This window comes from Dermacentor andersoni, chromosome 2 (assembly GCF_023375885.2).
Source record: "Dermacentor andersoni chromosome 2, qqDerAnde1_hic_scaffold, whole genome shotgun sequence".
Taxonomy (NCBI): domain Eukaryota; kingdom Metazoa; phylum Arthropoda; class Arachnida; order Ixodida; family Ixodidae; genus Dermacentor; species Dermacentor andersoni.
The window spans coordinates 201,748,134-201,774,860 of NC_092815.1; the positions used below are offsets into that span (position 1 = coordinate 201,748,134).

Genomic DNA, 26,727 nt, shown 5'->3' on the forward strand with positions numbered 1-26,727 from the left:
CATAGATGAATGCGCGATTTTGTACAGGCATAAGAATGAAGATACGCGCCTTATGGTAGACGCATGACATATCTATAATGGTGGAAGTACGTGCGTGAGTCAGCATTTGATTACTTCACATAAGAGATTATGTGCCTTAACAGTTATCTCTCACGTAGACCGGCAAATGTACCCGATTGACACGTGGTGATACCTTTCCTGAGCTTGCGCAGATGAGTTTTGTGTCTTCTTTTTTCGCCACAGTGCTCCCTTCAGTTGATAGTCGGCGTTCTTGTTGTTCACTTCTCTACTCTTGTGTCCTGTCTGCACGCCTCACCTTTTTTTTTTTTTTGCATAATGAATCCTTACCAACTAGCTCCGCTTTCTGTCGTCGTAAGAATGCTAATCTCTATAAACGAGGATATCAGATAATATAGGACCAACTGAGTTTTGGAAGTAGCAGGCTTTGGAAAACTGGAGAACTTTTGTCCTGTCATCACTGGTTAGCTAATTATTGAAAGCAATTTACTAAAATTAATAAGCGTTTTTAAATGGTGGATTGCATGCAGTCTAAAACATTAATAGTAATAGTCTCCAGCTCGCCACATTTTCCCTACTTATTTCGTCCGCACTTTAGAGTTGCACGGCCAAACGCGAAATAAATGCATGTGAGCGCGGGTCCGTGCTCCTCGCGTGCGCAACAGCCATGCTCTTCAAGGAGGTTTCCAACAAACAACACAAGTTGATGGCTTAGATGGCGCGTATGTGTGTGTGCGTGTGTGTGCGTGTGTGTGTCACTGTAAGCGCATGCACACCCGCCAGTGTCGCTCGCACCGCTCAGCACACAATAACGCTGCGCTTCTTCGCAGTGATCTCACCTTAGGAGAACAAGCAGCCACGACACGCACTCATTAATCATGACAAAGAAAGACCTACACCGACCAAGTAAAACTTGTTAAAAGAGAAGAGCTTTCGGCTTCCACGCGGAAGCCTTGTTCACAATGGGGCGAAAAATGTTGAAGTGCCTGTTTAAATAGGTTTCAGCACGTGGCGCAAGCACCGAGAGTAAGGATGGGCGAGACCTCGTTTCGATTGGGCGTGGGTTCTGTTGATTGTATCTCGAGAGACTCCAAGTACAGACGTGACTTCCTGTGTCTTTCCTGGCTGATTAGACTGGATTTCATTCGGTCAATATTGTGCGTAGTCGTCGCTGCGTGCTGTGCCAAAGCATTTGAAGCGACACTTCTTTTGTCCACATTGTTTTGATGTTGGCGCAGCCGCTGTTTAACGTTGCCGCTCTCCCCTATGTAGACGCAATCGCAGTCCGCCCAGTGGATCTTGTAATCACAGGGGATGTTGTTTACAAGATCCCCTGTGAGGAATGCGATTGCGTCTACATAGGGGAGATGGGTAACTTTAACCGCGCCTGCACCAACATCACAACAAAACCATGTGGACAAGAGAAGTGTCGCTTCAAATGCTTTGGCACAGCACGCAGCAACGACTAAGCACAATACTGACCGAATGAAAACCAGCCTAATCGGCCAGGGAAGAAACTGGAAGTCCCTCGCCCAGCCTTGCCGCGGTCCTTGCGCCACGTGCTGAAACCTATTCAAACACGCACTTCAACATTTTTCGCCCCATTGTGAACAAGCCTTCCGTATGAAATCCGAAACGTCTGGTCTTTTTTTTTTAATAAGTTATACTTGGTCGGTGCACGTCTTTCTTTGTCATGTCTCATCCCGACCAGACGGGCTTTCGTCGAACTCTCGCTTACATAAGCCATTCTTCATGCACTTACTTCGAGACTCAGTCTTTATAATCGGAGTGTCACAACTCGACGCTTGCACACAGCCAACATAAGGAGAAGACAACTATTACACAGGCCGACACGAAAACGCGGGCGTAATAATACTATAAGTACTGTAGTCACCGACAGAAGTGCCAGTTTCTGGAATCAAGCGCTGGGGTATACGCCTGTTGGTCTCTATATCACAGGCTCATGAGCTTCGCTTTCGTCTTGTTCGTGAAGCCAAACGCTTTGGCCTCGCAAAGCACGACATTGTCTTTCTCCGGATGTTTGTAGTAGATCTCTTGTTGAGGCTCCAGGTCGTACCTCTCGATGATAAACGTGAACGGGTCGGCGCCGCTCCGCTTTATTTGCTTCGCCATCGCGTAGGCCTGTAACGGAAGTGGGAACCAGCGATCGCGGGCATCACAAAGTGCGTGAGAACAGCACATGTATAATACGCCGTTCTGTATGTCACTACCCCAACACAGCGTTTCTTGTCTTCCTGGTGAAATAAAGCGGGCGAAAAGAAACACACAACATCATGGTCACGTAGGCCGCGGACCTTACCAATTTTGTTATCAGCAACTCTAACGTTGGTATTCATCAGACGAGCACATTTGGGCGGTTTTGCAGCATTGCCAAAAAGTGGGCTAAAAAATTTCCAGCAGTAAAGAAGAGCCAGAAACGTGCGCACAAGAAACATACGCAGTTCCTGTGCGTGTTAGCAAGGATGCCTTCATGTCCCTGTGTTCCTGTGAGGCTCACCAGCTGATATGATCACCTGTGACTGACTTAACGATGAACGCGTGTGAATTTGCGTGCCTGCAATCTGTGAACTTTTCTCCTTCTGATGCTTAACTCCTGTTTCCGCCTTCTCCAGTGCAGGGTAGCTAGCCGGGCTCAGTTTGACCTGCGAGTGCAGTTAAATGCTCGAAACAGGATCACCCAAGTCCATCATTCCGTTCCGTTAAGCTTACGCCATCGTCTTCAAGTGGTCGCGTCCCCACTTCATACTCATCCTCGCCATATGGTGCAGAGGGAGAAAGCCCCCTCCTGCCTGCGGGGCAATCGTGCGATAATGTGCGCGCTGCGAGCCCGATGCTGCACACTGCCACGAAACATTGCGAGATTTTACCGAGTTTTGTGCGCCGAGAAGTCAGCGTTGTGTGTGGATCGCAATGGAGTTATTGTTCAAGAGATGATAGCTTCGCTTGTGGGAACCTGCTGTTGTCCAAGTCATACGAGTTCAGAGCCAGAAAAGTAACATATGTGGGCTGGTTTTATTTTTCTAAGTATTTATTGCGATAAAAGTTATATGGACACTACAGGTGCAGTCAGCGTTGCCGTGATGTTCCGTACGAAGTCCAAGGGCGATAACCCGCGCTCCGTATGGTGTATGCGCGAGTGAAAGCTTGCGAGGATCAGTCGACGATCGCGGCTCAATGTCGCGAGAGCGAAAGAGGAAAGCGGGGAGGAAGCTCCCCGTCTTCCGTCGCACGCAGGCGCCCATATCTTCAAAGCGACGTGCGATGTGGACAAAGTGCGCAGAGTGCTGGTAGCTTCGTATGGGCAGTGCTTTCGATGCTTAGTTCGCGTTGAAGCGAGGCGCATGATTAAGGTCAATTAGCTCGCTGCTGCTGCCGCACTTCTGTGCAAGGTGTCCCCTGTGCATGTGTGTGACTCTGCTTGTTAATTTAGCTAGTAAGCGAATCTTTGCAAGTTGACGCAGGCGATAAATTTACTATGCTTACATTGCACATCCATTTACTAATTTGCTATCGCAACTGATGCTTCGCCTTTCGGGTAAAACTGCCACTTTTTTTTTTGTGAATGCAGTCGCTCTTCAACTTCGTCCGTACTATAGTTGTACCATAGAGGGCAAAGCAATCAAGTACATAAATGGTGGGCAATAGTCATCAAATCACGTATCTCGATCGCCGCATCAAAATAAAATCGAAAATTCATTAAAGTTCGCATCCACAGCATGTTCAAGTTAACCGAATCTTGCAGTGCTATATGGTTCAATAATTTATACCCCATTTCAATGGCATCGGGGGAGGAATAAGAAGTAACATGTATCACTTGGAACTTTTTACGATTGGATAACGTAACCGTGGTTCGTTGGTGTATTTCTTTTGCCAGGAACGTTTAGATATTTATGCGTATCAATTTTAATTTCATCCTGTATTATTTCAAAGAGCACCTTTAGTCTGTATTGTTTTCCAGATACCTCAAGAAGGTACAGGTTACAAGGCTAACATCAATGCGACTTTGTTCTCAGTTACCACAAAATTAAACGCATCGCCAGTCTCCGATTTCGTTACAAGTATTCTTTAAGCGTTACTTCATTCGAACTGCGAACAACCAATGAATAGTGACACTTATACTTCTTTATCACTTTCTCAGGGACCGCATTTCACCGGCTAACAACTTAATGTTAAAGCTCGGTGCAAGAGGCGCCTGAATAATTTGGAGAGCTTACTAGAATGTTATCGTTTATTCCATCTGTTGTGTATGCTCTCGCTGAATCTTTTCTAATCAGATTGTACGCATGACGCCCATTGTGTAGTACTTTTCCGGAAGATACGCAGGCACCAGCGATTACGCCGGAGCCTTCGCCGACTCATGTATAAACGCCGACGCGTTTGACCCGCTGATCCGATTTTTACGATCGCCGATTGGGCTCTCCGCTATCGTTATGCTTTGAGTGTAGCCTGTTTTGTTGGCACAGGTTCGCCCAATATAAATTTAGTTTCGCGATGCGCGCTTTTCCTGTGCTGTGTGCTTCAACGTCACTAGAACTTCACAATATTCCAGTGCCATTTCAATCAAGGTTGTATAACGAATAAGTTTCAAGTCACGAGATATGCGTTCTAGTTTTTCTTTTTTTTTCTCAAAAAGTATAACGCTAACAGGCAGAAACACAGACCTTGTACCTACATGTATACTGCTTCCATGTCAGGTTTGTCGTTTCTGTAAATTGCTATAACTAACATGTTACTAACGAGTGCCCGCCTATGTTTAGAAGGATATATGGACAGTTTTCCGTTTTACTCATAAGCGCAATGTACATTTTGAGCAGCTTATTTCCACATTGCATTTCCGCCAACAATCTTCCAAGTTTCGCCAATATTTGTATATTTTGTAATGAAGCCGACACGCCTCTTGTTTCTGATAGCAGCTCGGAGACGACGACGACGACGACCCGTGCGGCGATTAGCAAGAGAGCTCGGGCTGTTTGTTGCTGCTAGGGTGCTGTCTATCTGCTGCTCCTCGCCTTTAATTAAATATCCCTACAAGTTGTATTTGTTGATCCGGATTATTAATTCTAATGTAAATAAACAGTCGTGAGATAAATGCCTAAACTCAAAATGTTTTTTTGTTCTTCCGCGCAGCTGATGTCATCGAACTAGAGTAGAGAAATAACAGTGGTCCAAAAAAGCGAGTCCTGAGGCACTTCTGAAAGCATTGCTAGTGGACCTGACGCATAAATATGTAATTTCTCTACTCTCCTGCTGTTTGCCATGTCTTCTTTAGTTCTATTCGATATCATTTCAGTGATAGCAAGCGTAAATTTACTTGGACTCCAAACAACCAATTAGTATTCTAGTGCTGTTTTATGAAGGTTGTATAACCAATAACTTTAACATGGCAAGATAGGTGTTCTAGGTTTTCTTTTTTATAAAGAAGTATAACCTTCGATAGGCAGGAACAGTAGTTATATACAAAGTAATCATTTTAAATTCTACATAATGTTTAAAAGTAGCATATTGCGCATAACGTCATTCCTGTCCTTGAGCTAGCTATATCATTCATAGAGGTGGACATTACTGGCGCGATAGGTGGAAACACATGTACAAATAACTAACACAATGCACTAATTATCTTTCGAATTTTTGCTTTACGACACATATTTCAATTTACAAATTGTAGCCGGTGAGCTAGCAGGACTTTTCCACTTTAAATGAATTTCCAGGATGACACCAGTCCTGAGATATCTCCAAAGCATGGAACCAAATATATGGGCATTCCAGCCACTTTTGCGCTTCAATGCATAAAACAGCGTTTTGTTTAAAAAGTAAGTGAACAACAGTGCAGCTTCATGACGCATATTTCTAAACTAGAGCCATTCTGGAAATTGAATTCCAAGTGGATATGCCTTGCGATCTCACCGGCTATAATTCGTAAATTTCAATATGTACCGTAAAGTAAATAATTCTAAAGATAATTAGTGGATTTTTGTTGATTAGATTAGATAGTTAGCATTTTTGTATGTGTTTCGACTTATGGTGCAAGCAATGTCTCCTTTTATGAATATTCTAGCTGGAGGACTACAATAAGGTTATGTGGAATAGGCTACTGTTATATATTCTGTAAAACTTAATTTTTTTTTCCTCGAAGTGTAACCGAATGAAATTGTAAAATTGGACCAACATCCTAATCTTGCAATATTATGGTCATTGTTTGTTTTGTCAATCTTATTTTCATTGTGTATACCATATTTCGCCATCCCTGCTTGGACTACGTGTCCGCAGTATTTATTAAATAAAAATTTTTTTTACAAATGATCATCCTGTAAATGCTGCTTCCATGCCAGGTTTGCCATTCTTGTGACTCCTAAGTGCTGTAACTAACACCGTGTCACTAACGAGGCCTCGGCTATGCTATAGAAGAATATATCGAGTATTACTTTTACTGCATATATGCGTATACATATAGGTATATGTATATGACTATATGTAGAATTTGAATAATTTTTTGTATATTTCATTTGCTACACCAATCATATGAAATTTGCCAAGATTTGTTGATTTTCAACTGCTGATCTTGATTGTTAACTTTAGTGTAAATAATCAGTCTTTATAAGAATGCCTAAGCTGGAAATTTTTGGAGTAAAGTAGTAAAAGTAATAGTAATACAAATAAAGACAGTAAAATTATTGTAGTAAATTCAGTATATTATTACGGCCAAATTTGCTCTTGATATCTACGTCCTACTTGAAGCATTTACCAGAACTTGCTATCGCATGCTTGCTCTTGTATTTACTGGTCTTTTTGGCCCAACTCAGTGACTTGTTTGGTAGCAGGAGATAGGGTCAACAAAGAAAATATATATTTATCTGTGTAGGAACGGGCATGACAGAGTAGGTAAATAATTTTCGTATAAGTCGATGGGCTTTTACCAGAAATTGTATCTCATATATTCCCAAAAAAGCAAAAAAAAAAAAGCGCATTCCTTTAAGATTCCGCAACGGGAAATTCGACTTGCCTGTGTAACAGCTTCTCGACTATTTCCCGTTTATAAACTGGTGATAAAGTTCACGAGAGCTTGTCGACCACATGAAAAAAGGATTACAGAGAATGGTGGTCTGAGTGCTCCAAATAAAATCCGTCGAGGAAAGAAAAGAAATGGCGCGCTGCTGCGGCATGAGATTGCGTGTGAAGCTCAGCCAATCAGCAGCCTCCATGGTGGAATGAACGAAAGAAAGGTTATTCTGGGTCAAGCCGGCGAGCGTGGAAGACGCGACTGAAATGGCGTCCAGGGCGGGTGTAGGCATGAATCAGACGAACCTTGGTGCTCTTGGAGAACTGGCATGAAAATTAGTTTTCTTTCTTCGGTGTTTTGCGTTGTCTTGTGATCTGAATATAGCTTGTTTTCTATGTGGCTTACAGGCGTGTTCGTCTTTTCCGATTACATTGATCATGATGGCTTTAATTTATTAAAACGACGCGAATAGGAAGCGACACAGCTCCGTTATAACAGTGTCCGCGACAGGACGAGCTGGATTACAAGCGCGCAGCAGAAGGCACAACATATGGCGGGTTTCAGAGAGCTTGTCGAAAAAGGAGAGAGCACGGACCTGCAGAAGGTGGAGTTGAGAGCATCGGAGGAGCAGCAATAGGCTATTGAGCGTGGGAAACATGCTGCTGTAAGAGATGCTCAGAGCGCGAATAAAAAAATCTCTTCGAGCTGAGCAATCTCGTTCGACCAAAGAGCTTCGCCACCTTGAAACACGGATGTCATACCTCTTAACACTCAATGATTTTGGGACTTTCCACTGCATAACTTCGTTCAACGTCGGCCTTGGAGAGGATGGTACGACGGCTCCTTCACATCCTGGAACAAATGCATTTCTCGTATACATAGCACATGAACCTGCTCGAACTGACTCATCTCCAGACCATGCGCTTTATGTAGTGCAGGACCCTAAAGTAAACAACATAACCAAGTGCATTCTGCAGTCAGCCACATGGAAGGTGAATAAATCAAACTATTGCGTTATTTAAGTACAAAGCGGCGTTCAAGCTTCGCAAGCGAACGATGCATACCAGGCGAAGAGATCAAGGCACCATTGAACATTCAAGATAGCGTCATGCTGCAACACCCTGCCTTTTTGATATATCAGTGGCCAGAAAACACCAGACAGCAAAGGACAAGGTACGGCAAGTGAGCAACAGTGCACCAAAAACGAAGGCGAAGGAAGACGTAGACACAACAAGAGCGCTCACTTTCAACTGGAAAATTTATTGAATGGACGACTTAATATACGTTTGAACTACGCATGGGCCTACAAGGTAGCAAAGAATTCATGAAAAGCATCGAGTGGTTATAACAGGGGATGCTTAAAAAATAATATACTACCAAAATTCTAAATCTACGTGGTACTTCGCTATCAACGATTTGCGTGGTCTACAAAAGCAAATTTCTTTTACAGTGAAGCTGTTTTGGCTAGCCGATTCCTCCATCAGTCCGTCCGTCTGTCGCTCGCCTGTACGCCAAAACTGCTCCGGCGCAACTCCGGCAATTAGCCAACACCACCTAGATAGCGCAACGCCTCTTTACTCCGATCAATGACGTCACGCTAGCTGGCCCAAAATTTCCATGGAGAAGGCTGGCGTGATGAAAGCGGTGACGTCAAAATCAGCGTTGCCTACTCGGGAGCATCCGAATTAGATTCCATGGCAGTCGGGCCAAGTAACATGACGTCATGAATTGGAGTAAAAAAGCCTTGCACTATCTAGGTGGTGTTCGATTACCTGTGCCAGTCGTTATGTCGTTGTTCTCCATCACTGCCGAGCGCGCGCAGCAGCGTCCATTCAATAAATTTTCCAGTTGAAAGTGAGCGCTCTTGTTGTGTCTACGTCTTCCTTCGCCTTCGTTTTTGGTGCACTGTTGCCCGTCTCCGAAATGGGTAGGTCACGCGTCCTACATACTCCTTAGGAACAGGCAGCTCTCGATAAGCAGCGCCCCGTGCACAACCGGCAACGATCTCGTCTACGCCGTGGCGATGCTGCAGCCTGCGCACAATAACAGGCTCATGCAGCCGCACGCAAGAAACAACTGCGTACCGAGGATCCGGCAGCCTTCCCCGCCATCATCTAATGATCCGTCGGGATTAACCCAGTGATAAATACCGGGGCCGCACGTTTCAGCTTCGCTGGTTACCCATTTGTACGAAGTACTTCGGCGGTGATTTTTTTATTGGAGGACTATTGAGGGCTGACTAATACAATGTGGTCCTGATATTTGTATTCTATAAGCCTCACAAACTTCGTGCGTCAGTTTGTCTCGGTGACGAGAAACAATCTCAGTCTGAGCCAATTCCACGGTGCGCCCGCAGTAACGGCGATGCACTGCAACCTGTGAGAAGCACACAGTGCTTTTCGGTGCGTGTTGGTGGTCCCTGAGGTGCACGTTTACAGCCCGCCCTGCTTGCCCCACGTAAACTCGGACACACGTGAAGGAGATGCTATACACTACTGCAGCGGCGCAGGGCACAAACATTATAGCGTGGCAATCTGTAAGGCATTGGTCGTGGTTGCGCCGTGGAGCACTGCGCATACTTCGTCACTTTGTTCCTTCCTTCTCTTCTACCCACTCTTTCAATAAGTTAACGCATTTCGAAGAAACGCCCGTCTTTTGGCTGGTCGACGCCTGTCGGCTGCGCGTTGTAACAGTGGCGACGAGGATTTCACTCACGAACTACCAACACGACGAACGAAATGAACTCGTGGACCACCATGAGCCACGCTTTGCCGGAGTTCGGCGAAGACAGCGATAAGCGGTCTCCTTACCTTACCTTAGCTGAAGCCTATTATGAAGCAAGTGAAATCAATAATGATGCTAAGAAGCGAACATTGTTCGTAGTCGCACTTGTGTCGGAGGCAATCGATACCTTATGTGGAAGACTTGCGCCAGACCAAGCCGAGCCCTGCAAAGTATTGTGAAGTTGTGAAGGCACTTAGACTATTATGATACTGAACCGCATCAACCTGCAGAAAGCTTCAAGTTTTCCGGCCAATGTCCGCAAGAAGGAGAATCATCCACCGTGGTTGCTTAGGGGCTTCGGTGTTGAGCTGATAAGCACCAGATCGCGGGATCAAATACCAGCCACGGCTGCTGCATTTCGATGGGAGCGAAACGCAAAAAGAACTTTGTACTTAGAGTTAGGTGCACGTTAAAGAACCCCTGGTGTCAAAATTAATGCGTAGTCCCCCACTACGGCGTGCGTCATAATCAGATGGAGATATAGGCACGTAAAGCTGCATATTTAATTAATTATTCAAGAAGGAGAATCAGTGCGCACTTTCATGGTACAAATTCAGAGATTTTCACAAAACTTGGTTCAATGAAACTTTGGTTCAATGAGGCAAAGGATGCTAAGGGGCCGGATTGTATGCGGCGTGCAATCAAGTAATCTGCAAATAGAGCTGCTTGTGAAAAAAGAATTGACTCTGAAGGGTGCGGAGCTACTCGCATTAGCTGCAGAAAACGCAGAAACAAATGCGAAATGTATGAAAACAGCGTCGTCAGAGCAAGGAAATGTTCTAAGGATGAAGCAACACTAGCAGTCTACGTCTCAAGAAGTTGAACAGTGTGGCAACGAAAAACAGCGCAAGCGCTGTGGCAGGTCCAGTCATCTCTGCGCGACTTCCCTGCTACGCAAGCGTAGGTGTTTCATGTGCCGCCAACAAGGGCGTTAAGCTCAAACACGCGCACGGCACAACACCGCGAACAGAACGATAACCATGATGGTGCCGGGCGCGAGTGGGGAAAGCCACAGTGAGGGGTCAGAAATATGGTCCGCTGGCACCGCTCATTCCACCTATAAGAGAAATTTTCTAGTGGAATGGCGTGAAGTTAAATATAGATATCGACACCGGCTTTCGAGTTTGTGTCGTACTTAGGGCTGTCTACGAAGCCTACCGTCACCAGAGGGCACTCTACGGTAATCAAGTATCATGGTGTCTTGTTATTCTGAATACCTTCCACTTTTCGGCATACTGCCATTGCACGTTTCGTTAAAGTCGGTAACTAGTGCACGCAATTTGGTGGGGCTAGGTTGCAACAGCCCCAGCTTCTACGGTCGTGATTTGCTGCGAAAGCTGAGTGCCTCAGGACAATCATTCTGGCATGTCGGTCAGAAGAGCACGGACACTACCCTCAAACAAGAGTTCGCGGACGTGTTGACGGAACAGCCTGGGATCTTCTAGGGACCGCCACCGCACCTGCTCATCCGGGACGGAGCAAAGCTCAAATTTTTCAAGGTAAGAAAAGTTCCATTAGCACTGAAGAATAAAGTTTCGGATGAGCTAAACAGGCCGGGCACCGCGGAAATATCACCCGTCAAAAACTCCGAGTGGGCCATACCGATATCTCCAGTGGTAAAAAAAAAGACGGCTTGGCAAGAATTTGTGCTGATTTCAAGGTAACATTGCACCTTATATGTGAGGTACAACAATACCTGCTGTCATTTATTCACGATATGTTTGCTAATTTGCGCGTTGGCGAGCCATTAGGCATCCTAGACTAAGATGCTTACAATCAAATCCCTTTAGACGAAGACACACGGAAACTGAGTTATCAACACACAAGGGACTTTATCGATATAACAAGCGGCATTTTAGTGTCTCTTCAGAGTCGGCAATATCTCAGAAAACAAATAAAACGATATTGCAAGTGCTATCGCGAGTGCAGGCTTACTTCTATGACGTTCTCGTATCAGAAAAAAATAAAGGAAGAGCACAACAGAAACTTAAAAGCGGTCTTGCAACGTTTCATTGAGCAAGGTATAAAGCTTTGTTGAGACGTTTCCATGAACCATCAGTAACTTGCACATCGTATCGGTGGCAAGGGTTCTAATCCAACGAAGAAAATGTCGAGGCTATCAGGTTAGCCCTGGAGCCGCGGAGCGTCGGGAACTGCGCTCATTCCTCGGCATGATCAAGTTTTATAGTAGGTTCTTGTCGAATTTGTCTACGATTCTGGCAGCGCTGCACACACTGTTGGAAAAAGAATCCAGAAGGGCACGAAAGAACAAACTGCTTTTAAGAGCACCAAAGATTCGCTTTGTTCGGTGCTTGTGCTCGCCCACTACAATCTGGATTGTCAGCTCTTGTTAGAAAGCAAGGCGTCGCCTTACAGCATTGGTGCCATTCTTTTGCGTAGCATTAACAACGAGCAGCAACCAATTGGAGTCAGATCCCGAACGTCGAGAGTAGCCGAAAGAAACTATTCTCAAACTGAGCGTGAGGCACTCGCACTTGTATTGGGTGCCGTTTCTAGATTCTACTCTGGCGTCGATTCGACGAACGTTAGAGGAGAGATGCTTGTAGAAATAGCAGAAAGAAATAAGCTGCGAATAATGAACACCTTTTTCAGGAAGCGTAGCAACAGAAAGTGGACCTGGAAAAGCCCTATGGGTGAAACGAGAAATGAAATTCATTTCATACTTTCTGGTGATCCCAGCATAGTGCAGGATGTAGAAGTGATAGGTAGGGTAAAGAGAAGTGATCATAGGTTAGTGAGCGCTAGAATTGACGTCAATTTGAAGAGAGAAAGAGTAAAATTGGTCAAGAAGTAACATGTCAACCTAGAGGCAGTAAAGGTAAAAGCACACAAATTCAGGCTGGTACTTGCAAACAAATATGCAGCCTTAGAAGAAAGAAATGAAGGTGACATAGAGGTAATGAATGAAACCGTAACTAGGCTGACTTCAGAGGCAGCAACTGAAGTGGGAGGCAAGGCACCAAGGCAACCAGTCCACAAGCGCTCCTAAGTAACAAAGGATCTAGCAACGGAACGACAAAATATGAGAGTGTCCAACTCAAGAGATAAGATAGGATTCGTGGAACTGTCAAAACTGATGAACAAGGCGAAAATAAATGATATTCGAAATTATAACGTGAGAAAGGCTGAAGAAGCCGTTAAGAATGGTCGCAGCCTGAAATCAGTGAGAAGGAAACTTGGAATAGGAGATGTATGCACTAGGAGACGAATAGGAGATGTATGCACTGAAAGATAAGCATGGTAATATCAGCAATGTCGAAGGTATAGTAAAAGTAGCGGAAGAATTCTAGGCTGACCTGTACAGTACCTAGAGGAGTCAGAATATCTCCGTTAGAAACAGTAATGAGCAGTATACAGAAACTCCTCCTATAACTAGCAATGAAATCAGAAGGGCCTTGGAAGACATGAAACGAGGAAGGACGGCTGGAAAACATGGAATAGCAGTCGATTTAATCAAAGATGGAGAAGGCATACTGTGGGAAAACTGGCGGCTCTTTATACGAAGTGTCTATCGACCGCAGGGGTCCCCGAAAACTGGAAGATTGCGAACATTATGCTAATCCACAAAAACGGAGACGTTAAAGAATTTAAAAAAATATAGACCCATTAGCTTTCTCCCAAGTATTATAAAAATATTCACCGAGATATTTTCCAATAGAATAATGGCAACACTGGACTTTAGCTAGCCAAAGGAACAGCCTGGCTTCAGTAAGGGATACTTTACGATGGATCACATCCATTTCATTAATCAGGTAATTGAGAAATACGCAGAGTACAATCAGCCTCTCTATATGGCTTTCATAGATTACGAAAAGGCATTTGATTCAGTAGAGGCTCCAGCAGACATAGAGGGATTACGTAATCAAGGAGTACCCATCGCTTACGTAAATATCTTGGAAAATATCTACACAGATTCCACAGCTACCTTAATTCTACACAATAAATGTAGGAAGACACGTATAAAGAAATGGGTAACACAAGGAGACACAATCTGTCAATTACTATTCACTGGATGCTTGGAAGAAGTATTCAAGCTATTAAACTGGGAAGGCTTAGGTGTAGGGATCGATGGCGAATATCTCAGCAACCCTCGGTTTGCCGATGACATTGTTCTATACAGCAACAATGCAGGCGAATTACAACAAATGACTGAGGACCTTAACAGGGAGAGTGTGAGAGTGGGGTTGAAAATTAAGATGCTGAAGACACAGATAATGATGAATAGCCAGGCAAAGGAACAAGAGTTCAGGATCGCCAGTCAGCCTCTAGAGTCTGTGAACGAGTACGTGTACTTAGGTTAATTAATCACAGGCAACGCTGAACGTGAGAAGGAAATTCATAGAACAATAAAATGGGTTGGATCGCGTACGGGAGACATTGTCAACTCCTGACTGGAAGCTGACCCTTATCATTGAAAAGGAAGGTGCACAATCAGTTCATATTACCGGTGCTGACATATGGGGCAGAGACCTGCAGATTGACAAAGAAGCTTGAGAACAAGTTAAGGACCACGCAAAGTGCGATGGAACGAAAAATGCTAGGCATAACATTAAGAGACAGAAAGAGAGCGGTTTGGATAAGAGAGCAAACGGGTATAGCCGATATTCTAATTGACCTTAAGAGAAAAATATGGAGCTGGTAAGGTCATGTGATGCGCACGTTAAGTAACAATTGGACCATTAGGGTTACAGAATGGGTACCAAGAGAAGGTAAGCGCAGTCGAGGACGGCAAAAGATTAGGTGGGGCGATGAAATTAGGAAATTCGCGGGCGCTAGTTGGAATCGGTTTGCCCATGACAGGGGTAATTGGAAATCGCAGGGAGAGGTCTTCGTCCTGCAGTGGACATAAAATAGGTGGATGATCATGATGAATGAATATCATGGCATGCGTGTCACGTAGGTCATGAAGCAGCCGTCTACGTCTTGGCGCTCTCATGGTGGTTTTGTTAATTTTGTACGTACCAAATTTGGCGTAGCATGACAAGAGTGTATAACAAACGTAAATGATAGCTCGTGACATGAATATCAAGACATGCGTGTCATGTAGGTCATGAAACAGCCGTCTACGTCTTCGTTCTTTCATGGTCGTTTCGTTGAATTGGTAGGCTCCCCAAACACTACTTCGCATAACATCGATTCCCACAGGGCGTCGGATCTGCCGGCTATCTTTTTTAGTATCACGTGATCTAACCACGAATACCTGTCATGAATTGTTCACTGCATCGCAGGCGTAGGCGCAGTTCAAGGAATATTAACTCGTTCATTCAATAAATTTTCCAGTTTAATGGCAGCGCTTGTGTTGTGTCGACGTCTTCCTTCGTCTTCGTTTTCAGTGCGCTGTTGTTCATTTGCCATGAATCAATGCAATCTCGTCCAGTTTTTCCGCCTCTTCAGACAAGGTACGGTCTGCTGCAATCACCTAGGAGTCATCCACGCTAGGCAACAATGCGCCGAGTTTGATGTAAACCGCGTTTGGTGTGCATTGAAATAATGTTAGTGTCATTTAAGAAGAAACTACTAATGTAAACTGGAGATTCTATCACAGATGTCCTATGCCCCAAAACTGATTAACCATCCCAAAATCATGCAAGTTCTCGCATTAGCGGAAACAAACGTGAATGTGCTGGCATATATTTTCAGCCTGCCAGATCACAGGGGTGGCCGAAAGGTTCACCACATTGCGAAATGGGAAAATAGCCTTGTGCTTAGATTTAGGCGCATATAAAAAATCCCCAGGTAGTCGAAATTTCTGCAGTCCCCCACCACGGCGTGCATCATAATCAGAAAGCGGTTTTGGCACGTAAAACACCATGATTTTTTTTTATTGAAGTGAATATTAGGAGAGGTTGGCGCCTTTATGGTGACACCGGCTACTCCTTGTCACTTGGCAAAGGAAACAAATTTGCGTAAAAAGGGAGAATAGCGACACGAAATATGGCACTCAGTAGAACACTGGATGAATAAAAAATATACAGTCCAACAGTACATCAGTCGCAAAGTTCTGTGCATTAGTTCAGTCCACATACGCATATATAAAGTCAGATATTTTGTACAGCCGAAACACACAGCACATGTAACGCACTGCAAGTACAGAACAGAATTATACATATTGCGTAAAAGTTGCGATCACCACATAAACCAATTATGAACCACAGACATCGCTTGTGTTACTCATTTAGCGTATTCGGATCATCTGATACCTAATATTTTCCCAAAATGCTGGTGTCCTCTAAAAACTTTTTCAGAGCAAGAAGCGCTCTTTTTTGAAGACCCGCAGTTGGCCGTGGGCCAAGTATCTTTTTTAGAGTGAATGGTCTTCTGTCTAACATCAACAAATTTGCTTGCAGTACCCTTCTTTGTGGGTCATATTTCGTGCACTCGAGGAGAAGATGATTCACATCTTCGTCTGGATGGCCACAAGAACACTGCGGACTAGAGACACGTTTTATCCTGTACAAGAAGTGCTTTGTAAATGCAGTACCAAGACGCAGGCGGTGTACCAATGTTTCAAATTTTCTGTTGTCCCTTAGATTTTCCGGCATTGATAACTTTATACATGGGTCTATAAAGTATAATTCCGAGTTTTTAGTTTGCTGATCAAACCAGGTAGTTTTGCTGAGGCGACAAGAAATCTGTCTCAGAAGCAGACGGAACTCACTACGCAATAGAGGATGATTGGTTGTCTCCGCGTTATTGTGCGCTCGATTCGCAGCTGCGTCCGCTGCAGTATTACCAGGAATATTGCAGTGCCCAGGTATCCACTGGAATGCAATTACGTGGTTCATTGCGCTTGCTTTTGTAAGTTCTTTGAGTGTGTCATACAATAGCGAAATATTCAAAGAATTTTTCTTATTGCTCTGTAGTAATGTGAGAGCGGCTTGCGAATCGCTAAATATAACCCATTTTTGCGAATGTTTTTCTGATGTTATGACACGCAAAGCACACAGGATTGCAAACAGTTCTGCCACGGTGGAAGATGTCTCTCGGGATAATTTAAATGTTTGCTCTAGCGCTGAATGTGGAATGACGAATCCTGAAGTCGAGAAACTTTTATGACATGAACCATCTGTATAAACGTGGATGTACTGGGGATATAAGGAGTAAATTTGGAAGAGTGCCAGTTGTTGTACGGCTACTATGAACATGTCTCTCTTAGATATAATCCCTTCAACCGATAATTCTATTTGAGGACATGTTAACATCCATGGAGGGTAACAAATATCCGCTTTGAATAATTCAAATCTTGGTAATAATGCTTTATGTTCTCGAACAACATCGTGAATTTTGCTTCTGTTTCTTTCGGTAAGCGCAAGGTTTAATGGATGATTCTCGTGTTGGGTTAAGATACGATAAATATGTCGGCATGTTTCAACCGCTCGTATGACTGGAAATGGTGGGTGACGAGCTTCAGCAATTACTAAAGAACCAGAGGTCGCCTGCGGAACCCCTAGACACACTCGCAGCCCTCTTGCCAGTAAACGTTGAAGACGTTCCTCAGAAGTTTGCGATAAACCATGGAGAATAGGTGCCGAGTAAGCAATATTTTGTTTTATGAGTGCGTTATGAACCTGTAATAGTGAAGAGACTGATCCCCCCCACGTTGTGCCAGCGAGTCGCCGAAGTACGTTTCTTACTGCATTGGTCTGCTTTTCAATTGCGCGGATGTGTGAAGCCCATGTTAGCTGGCGGTCAAGAATAACTCCAAGGAATTTATGCTCTTTCACAAACATCAAAGTTTGCCCATTAAGCGTAAGTTGGAAATTATTCAGCTGTCGTCTAGTGAAAGGAAGTACAGCTGTCTTTGCGTATGAAAGACTCATGCCTCTTTCTTTTAAGAAGGTGTCGATATTATCAAGGCCCTCTTGCAGCGTTGTTTGAATGTCTTGTATATGAGATCCAGAGGCCCATATGCAGATGTCATCTGCGTACAGCGAATACTGTAGACCAGACGGGAGTTGTAGTGGCAAGGCTGCCATGACACAGTTGAATAAAAACGGACTGAGAACACTGCCCTGCGGAACGCCCTGCGTGATGCCGTGATAATTACTCTCTCCTTCGATTGTTTCCATAAATATTTTTCTGTCTTTTAAGAAATTTGATACCCATCGCAGTGCTCGACCATGTAGGCCAAGCTCTAACATACCAGCAAGGATGTGTATGTGACTTACAGTGTCGAATGCTCTTTGAATGTCTAAAAATACTGCTACTGTCACATTTCCGCAACTACGTTCATGTTCGACGCATGAGGCAATGTCTAATACTGAATCCATTGTACCCCGATTTTGTCGAAAACCGGTCATGTAATTGGAAAACACATTTGTGTGTTCACACCACCACTGCAGTCGACGGTCTATCATCTTCTCCATTAGTTTGGAAAAACAGCTTGTGAGACTGACGGGTCGGTAGGAGTCAAGGCAAAGGGGAGTCTTTCCTAGTTTTAGAACTGGAATTACCCGGGCTAATTTCCATGAATCAGGAAGAGTCTCTCTTATCCAGATATCATTAAATATCTCCAAAAGAGCCATTCTTCCTATTGGACCTAGGTTCTTTAACATCATATACGTGGCACCATCTGGGCCTGCGGTTGTCTTTGTACGGCATGACGAAAGAGCACATTTCAATTCATTTAGACTAAACTCACAGTCAAGTTGAGGATGTTGAGACATAAAGCACGCACGAACTTTCTGTTCTGCTAGTGTTGTCGAACTTGTAAATTGTAGGCAAGTAAATGGAATTCCTGGTCTGGATATAAGTTGACAGAATTCGTCAGCAACGGATGTTTCCGGAGTGCTTCGAGCTACGGCAAGGGCTCGGAAGGGATGGCTCTGGGTAACTGGACAACTGACCATATTCTGGGAACTGGAGTAAACGGAGACAACGACGCGCAGTATTCTCCCCACCTTTAGTACCTAATTTTTGTAAGCGTCTGCGCGAAGTTCACCGAACTTTCTGTGCCATCTTGTAGTCATCCAGCTTTCCACTGCGGCGGTAAGCCCGTTCTGCGCGTCTTCTAATTGCTCTTAGACATTCATATTCCCCGTCGACTGCAGCGTATTCATTTGGAACAGTGACTTGCTTTGTGCAGATCTCGTAAGACTCACACAATATATTTGCAAAACTTTGAAAGCTCGGATTTTCACCCAACGAGTTACTTAAATGGTGACGAAAACTTTGCCAATTAGTATATTTTGAGTAGCGCCGGGTACCCTCACTCCGTATTTGGCGATGTTTTACCAGGATCGGAAAATGATCACTACCGTGCGTTTCTATGTCCGTTGACCATTCAACGCCATCAAGAAGGTCTTGTGAGCAGAGCGTAACATCTATACAGCTTGAGTAACGAAACCCCCGCAAGAACGTTGGAGAGCTGTCATTTAACACGATCACATTACTTTTTTCTGCGGCAGACTCTACGATGCTTCCGCGGGAATCGTTATATTCACTGCCCCAGATGACGTTATGTGCGTTGAAATCCCCACAAACCAGCACATGTGAGTTTGCGATACCAAACACATTCACCAAGCTGTCAACTGATATTTTGCTAGCACATTGTAGGTAAAGACTGATCCCTGTGACACTTGTATTTCTAAAAGATATCTTGCAAGCTACGAACTCCGGTATATATAAATCGCTCAACTGTATTAAATAGGACGGCAGGTCCTTTCTCACGCATAACACCGCTCTGCTATTTCCGGCGATGCGCGATGATTTATATATAACATAGTTTGAAAGACGAAAGTCATCTCTTACGCCTGCCTCCTGTGTACATAAAACAGGAAAGTTATGTTGAGCTAGTAGTTTGCGAAAATCAGCTGACTTATTTCGAAGGCTATTAGCAATCCACTGAAATACGAAAACATTGTTGGAACGATTATTCATTGTAAGCCTGCCGTGGAGCTGTTGGTGGTTGTGGAAGCACCAACGATTCCATAGAAAGCAGTGCTTTTACCTCTGGTAGATTGTTTGCTTGTGGAATGGCACTTAGAATTGCACGCAGAGCTGTGAATAGCATGGGCAGGATCATCTGTGCTACAGGTAAAGACGCGTAATCACCAAACGACGCTGAAGCTCCATGCGTGCTCGAAGCAGGTCGCTGAAGATTTGACTGAGATGGTCGCTGGGATGACTGGTGTGGTTGAGGCGAATGCTGAGGCAGTCGCTCAGACGTTAGATGAGGTTGCTGTGTCACTGGCTGAGGGCGTTGCTGAGAAGGTCGGCGAATTTCACTCGAAGCCTGGGCAAGATGAGTAGCATTCTCTGAAGGGGGATCATGCCACTCGCTGTCAGAACGTTGTCGACCTGAGTGTTTCAGAGCTGCAGAATAGCTCATATGGACCCCTTGCTCTTTTTCTTTGCTAGGAGTTGGAGGCGCGCATCTTACAGCATCAAGGTTTGGTGGGGGCGCATTACGAAGGAGGCAGCCTTCCGTATTTTAGCTCATGTCTGCGTAACCGTGAGGCAGCTCTGCTCTGAGGGCACCCGGAGTAGGAAGCTGTATGGTTTCCACCGCAGTTGGCACATTTTGGTTGACACACAGACTTGCATTCTGAATGGTTGTGGTCTTCAGAGCATATCTTGCAGCGACGCTGACTGCGGCAGTTCTTCGATAGATGTCCAAATCTCTGGCAGTTGTAGCATCTTAGAGCAGGGCCATGATATTCTTCTACGGGGTGACTCGTGAAACCTAAATGCACTCGTTGAGGCATTAGTTTGTCTTCTCTGAAATGAAGGATGACGGTTCTCAGAGGGCGTGATTCTACCGCTCTGTCTTCTTGGCGATTGTAGCGCGCCTGACGACGGGCTGATGTCACTCCAAAATCCTTCAGGAAGTCAAACCAGTTGTTCTTCCGTATACTCAACTGGCACATGGCGTATCTTGCCAACATTCTTGGTATAAGACGCCGGAATGAATGGCTTCACTTCCAAACCAGCCACTTCGCTCATCGACAGTAGATGTCTTGCAGATGAGACAGAAGTAACGTTGACAGAGAAACTTCCATCTCTATTCACGCGGAAAGACTGCACTTTTTCTTTTGCCGCGGAGACAATTTCCGACGCAGCTCGGTTAGGATTCACTTGCCAGAAGTTGCGTCCTTCCTGTGAGGGTCGAAAAACAACTGGAATTCCCTCAGGCCGCTTCTTTTTATACTTTACCAAGGAGAACGGCGTTTCATCGCAGTCTATGTCTTCATCTTCACTTAGGTCATAGGTAGATGTCTTGTCGTCAATCCGTGGTTTCTTGGCTTCACTATCGCTTGTTTCAGCCATATTCACTGACGGTGCGCTGGAAGGTAGGGCGGCGTTGAAAACTAGCGTCGCCGGCTTGGTGACATTGGGCGCTTGTTGTGGCACTTCCGAGTGCGGCGCCGATTCTGCGGCACTCATGCGCCTAGGAACGCGCTGTCGGACATATGGCTCGTGCCGGTGTTCTTTGCTGCCTACCGCCGTGGTAGGCGGTAGGCAGCAGTCTCCCACGTCTCCCATGTCTCCAAAATGCACCGCTGATCTAGAAAAGCATTCTTCCGCTAAAGCAAATGTAACAGCTGAACTCACAAATTCACTAGAAAACCTATAAAGTTCCAACTGCCGGCATTCTTTCTAGTGCGGCTTTACTATAGATATGTATAGGAAACAACGGTATAATTTATGCTAACTTGGTATGCGATGATGCAAAATGGTAACTTCATAACGACCTTTCTTGACACTACGCGAGCTACTTTCATGTGTCACCTAGCCCGTGGCTGTCTTCCCATTATCTACTGAACGCTTCAGACCCAATTCGAGGGGTGTGCCCTTTTTGTGGCGGTCATGAAGGTACGTTTTATATTTTTCTCAGTGCTTGCTTTCAACAGCTTTCCTACAACATATGACTAGTCCATATGGCCACATGTTCATTTTCAAACAGTCCGCTTCTTACACATATTGCTTAAGCAGGCGATAAACCAGTTGGTATGCTTCTTATTCAGTGCTCATAGGAGGCTTGGTTAGCGCGCTGTGATGCAGTTTTCGGGGGATGGGCAGCGGTACCTCATGAAACATTTTCAAAGCACGGAAGGAGGTCTGGTTCCACCTCACACGGGAGGGGCACCAGTTAGACGAGAAGTTTCTTGAAGTCTCGGGTCAACCTGCGGTGATTCTTAGTGAGTCGGACCGGCAGCTGTCCATCAAGCTATAATTCATGCATTTACGGGCCGCTCGACTTTGCCGAGTGTGTCAGTCTATCCACGTATTTTTGTTTGTTATTGTGGATCTCAGAGACAGAATCGGTCATGGCGCATCCGTATTCGCTGGTGTCGCCGACGGGATGAATTTCGTGATCGCCATGGTTGTTTACCTTAACCTCGTTTGTGCTAAGGCCACTAAGGCAATTCTAGGGTCTGTTGGGCTCGTCGCTCTCATCACAGATGTGGCTGTTTTCTTTTTAAACGCTGAAATTCAGTTCGTGCTGCTTGATAGCCGCCCCCTTGTCCGAGAAGGAAAGATGGCCTGAACCGAACCCCGCATCCAGTCAACCCGGGTATTGCGGAGTGCCGGGGTCAATGTACGAAATAATGTTGGGTTGATGAATACTTGTAAGCTCTGGGACGAGGCGCCCACGAGTGCCGATTTCTCTTCCCATCTGACAACGGCACCAGAAAGTTCCGGCATAATTGGTAGTGTATACGTATGGTCCGAGTACGAATTCATGAACTATCGCTATTTCATGCACATACTGTAAATAAAATCTTATTTAACAGACTGCGATCACTCTTTCTTGTCTAACCTAATATATCGCCTCGTATTTGCGGCTACAACTGCTGTAGCTAGCCATTTGTTCATTGGTTCCTTGAACTGTACACTATGTGAAATGTTTCCTGTGCTGTGGGGGTGAAGTAATAATTAGAAGCTTGCCTTGAGCATACGCCTTTCGAGGTACGCATAAGCATTTTATTAACGATGGCTTGACTCTACACGCTACTCACGAGAATCCACAAATCCCACTGCAGTAAATATTGACAGGTAGCACTAGTAAAGGTATTGCCAAAACAATACTGGTTTAAGGTCACAGTAACTTTTTGAGCCCGTCTGCTGTTGCCGACTTCGCCTGTTTCAGGAACATATATGTATAAAGTTGCTCGAAGCAAGTGCTTCTCCTGCGTTATTTCTCCATCAGAAAACTTCCAAGGACAGGGTCAGATACCAACGAGTGAATTGCCGAACCGGCGTTAGATTTAGTAAAACATGAACGCGCAGTCGTAAAATTGTAAAACGCGCCTAAACTCGTTAACTTAGAGAATTTCGGGAGTTGGCAGGTATGAAATGGTGGCGCGAGCGCTCGAACTAAAATCTCTCGAGGAACAAGAAAACGTGCAGCTGCAGCAAGAAGACTGCATGTGAAATTCCGCCAATCTGCAATCTCCGCAATGGAGCGGAACGAAATGATTCGAGGGAGATTCGGGTAGAAACCAGCAAGTGTGGAAAACGTGGCGGGAGACAGAAGATGGCGTTCTGCGCGCGGGAGTAGTGGTAGCACGAGGCTCCTTACGGCCGCTCGCCGTAACGGCATCCAGCATAGGCCTGGTCGGCGTCTCTGGTACGTCAGCCAAGCTCTGGCCGGTGAATGTCGACAAGGCGTCCGGCCGCTGCCAGCTTCCACACCAGGCTCCACGCTGTGTTGCCCTCCACGATGGAACACCCGCCCATCTGCACATTACGCTCTCATCGCTCTGCCTGAACGCCGCGGCCACTTCTAGGGCGAACGATTCCCTTTTGTGTTCTTCCAACATTTGCAGTTACTGTAGCTTTCTTCCTTCATGTGACCTGAATATAGTTTCTTTTCTGTGCGGCTTACAGGCGGTTTCGACTTTTCCGATGACGTTTATCATCGTCTCTTTTATTTATCGAAATAACCTGCGCACGAAGCCACATAACTCTGTGACAGGCTGCTTTCAAGTGAACACAAGAACAGACATTCTTTTTTTTTTTTTTAAGCTCTCAATAAGTTCAACATACAGCTCTCTCTCTCGCAAAACCCGTCCAAAGCAATTCGACAGCGTCACTATTTGATTGAGTTTGATCAAATCTTCTTTGTTTACTTGTGTTCGTAAGATACAATTCGTATAGTAACGCTCTAAGACAATTCCTGTACACAGTCTTTGTGATTTCGCCAGAAAAAGGCAGACACGTCAGAACTACGAGGCGTGCGCATGATAGGCATACGGCCAGGGTGATTTTCCTTCTAAGCTGAGATTCAGGCGGACGCTTTCGCGGCTTGGCGACAAAGAAGTTTGTTTCTTCTTGAGCATTGCTCGCTAGAAGAAAGGAACTGTTGCACCAACCTTAGCTGAAAATGTATCGCCGGTCTCGAAAAACACGTCTTTCGTGAGTCCATCGTCGTCCGCGCCGTTGTAGCGCCGTGTCATTATTGAATAGTGGTGGGCTTGGAGTAAGCCGGGGTACACCGCGCAAATCTGAAAAGAAGGAAGAGTACATTTTAAAACCTGGCTGAATTCATTGTTATATAGGGACATATAGTGAGCAACAGTAACATAGCCTAGCATCACGACGTACCTTTTGCTGAGTGAATATCTATTTATACCTGGAGGAATGTTATTCGTTATTAGAGAATGTAATGCCGAAATTCGGATTTTTACACTTGACACCATACCACAGTCGGTATGTTATTTCGCCCAACATCATTAACTCCAAACTATGTGTGAATGCTTGAAGTATGTTTAGTGATTAAATACTCTCAGAACTTGCTATAGGTTTGTTTGTTGCACATATTAATGCATTAAATAAATATCCCGAGTAATGGCTGCCCAAATTTATGATGTCATGACGAGCTAAAGCGGGTACTGGAAGCCAGTGTCTTTTTCATGTGTACCTGTGCGTATTTGGCTTTCCTGTCCTAAGCAGTCTTCGCGCTTTGTAAGAGCGACGTTTCTGGTATTCCGCTACTAAACGGTAATATTCCGGCCTAACTCATTAAAAAGCAAGTTTTCAGCGCACACAAGAAAGGACGGGCACCAGAGAGAGGAAATAACAGCGTGTCGTTAGTTCATTGTCTCTTCATCGAGGACCCCGAAACTATCTTTCCTACGTTCTGTTTACACTTCTCTAGAAGACGTGGGTACACTACGTCACAACCGACCGTCTCGTGAGCGCTCTTTCCTTGTTTGAAAACACCAGCAACTTCTGCTTATCAGGACTCCCCGCGTTTGGGCTCCACCCTGTTGCCGCCGCACATGCAGTATACAAAACACGCTACGCGAGAAGTGATCAGTTGATTGCGCACGACAGGCAAGCGAGATGACTAGGAAAAGTAGGCGGTGATTTTATGGCAGAGGCGTGCTACAATCGAAACTGCATTATGTCTCGCTGTATAGACTAAGCAAAAGCGTCCATAGTGCTTACGTCACATGTATTGCCATGCTGGAATCTGCATGTGTGATGGAGGGACCATAAAAACGGTCGTTCTTTTTTTTTGTTGTTTTTGTTGTTGTTGACAGATGTGGATTAGGGGCCCTTTAAAGGAACGCAGCAGAGATGTGCACGCCACTGTTTCTCAAAATTAGGTATATCAGAAAGGTCGATGACCACGTAACTCTCTGACAAGATCCGCCATCACTGAGTAATTTCGCTGGATTTAGCGACATAACGTGCAAGCGTCGGTTAGACATTGCCTCGCTACATCATCATGATACAATATCTGCGAAAGTGCACATTGCCTAACCTATCGAGCCGGCGGCAACAGAAGAAATTGCACACGCTGCGGAGTTCTCGCGGAAGAATATTTCGATCGTTCCTGACTCGGAATGCCAGCAAGCATACATGTTACCTAGCATCGTTGGTTTACGAGGAGCAGGCGAAGTGCGCAACACACTCACTGTATGTCATGGGGAAAATAAGGCTTGTGTGCTTATGCTCACACACATCAAACTATAAGCACATTATATATGACAGTTTTTTTTCAATTACGCCGCCAAGAAACAAAGCTAAGACAAAAGCGACGACCATAACTGGCAGTGTCCACGAAATTCATTTTGCCATCAGCGTGCTTATAAACTTGAATCAGCAAACTTAACATTCATTCCATTGTCGTGGCGTCTTTTGTTTCGTTATATGAGACGGACCTGTATTTCAACTGAGCGCTTGCAATGAAGGAGGTTCAATCGGCAGATTTTTCGTGAGGAACGCTGGTTTATGTTGGAAAAGGCATGCAGAATGACTACGATCGAACGGCCAGCCGCAGCGACTTACTCGAGTCATGTTCAGTGGCATGTCGCTACATTGGCTCGTGGTGTCGGCCTTGATTATGGTGTTCTCTGGACAGCTCCTGGCCATCAGACTCATGGACAGGGCCACAGATTTGCGACCGCCAACTGCCCTAAGCGGCCGCGCCACGTCTTCCTCGATAATCAAGCTCTGCGCAATCGTAAAGCGTCGGCTTTACGAAGCGTAGACGATTCCCGCTGTTCCGTCCGTGCAAAGAGCATGGTAGCAGCATGCTTGGGCTTTTGAGCAAATCGGCAGTATAAAAGAAATATGTAATTGCATCACATTTAACCCTTTGTGAAGTGCTACTTTTTCCTTGAAATTTCGTTCATAAAATCTGAAGAATAGCATTCAGCAGGGAAAAAAAAAAAATGTTTGACACGTTTTTCAAGAAACATGGTGCAGCAGTTCTCGAAAGAAAAGTGGTACATATATGTACCACTGACTTTACTAGAAGAAATGAAATGTGGTACACATTTGTACCGCTGTCCGCAGGCGGTTAAAAATGAAGAGACAATGTGTAACAGGAACGATATTCACAAAGTCAATGCTGCTGTTCGCTTGTGGAATGGCTAAAAACATTCGACACATAGCGGAACTTGGCATTTGCTGCACAGAAAGCTCGTTCG

General features: G+C 45.0%; 1 protein-coding gene across 1 annotated transcript; it reads right to left on the reverse strand.

Moving 5' to 3' along the window:
- Positions 1-1,788: 1,788 nt before the first annotated feature.
- Positions 1,789-26,242, reverse strand: LOC129387367 (uncharacterized). The gene is made up of 3 exons (XM_055076296.1): positions 26,084-26,242; positions 24,160-24,291; positions 1,789-2,160 (listed from the first exon to the last, which is right to left on the reverse strand). The coding sequence occupies exons 1-3, from the start codon at positions 26,174-26,176 to the stop codon at positions 1,972-1,974; spliced, it is 414 nt and encodes a 137-aa protein (XP_054932271.1). The 5' UTR covers positions 26,177-26,242; the 3' UTR covers positions 1,789-1,971.
- Positions 26,243-26,727: the final 485 nt, after the last annotated feature.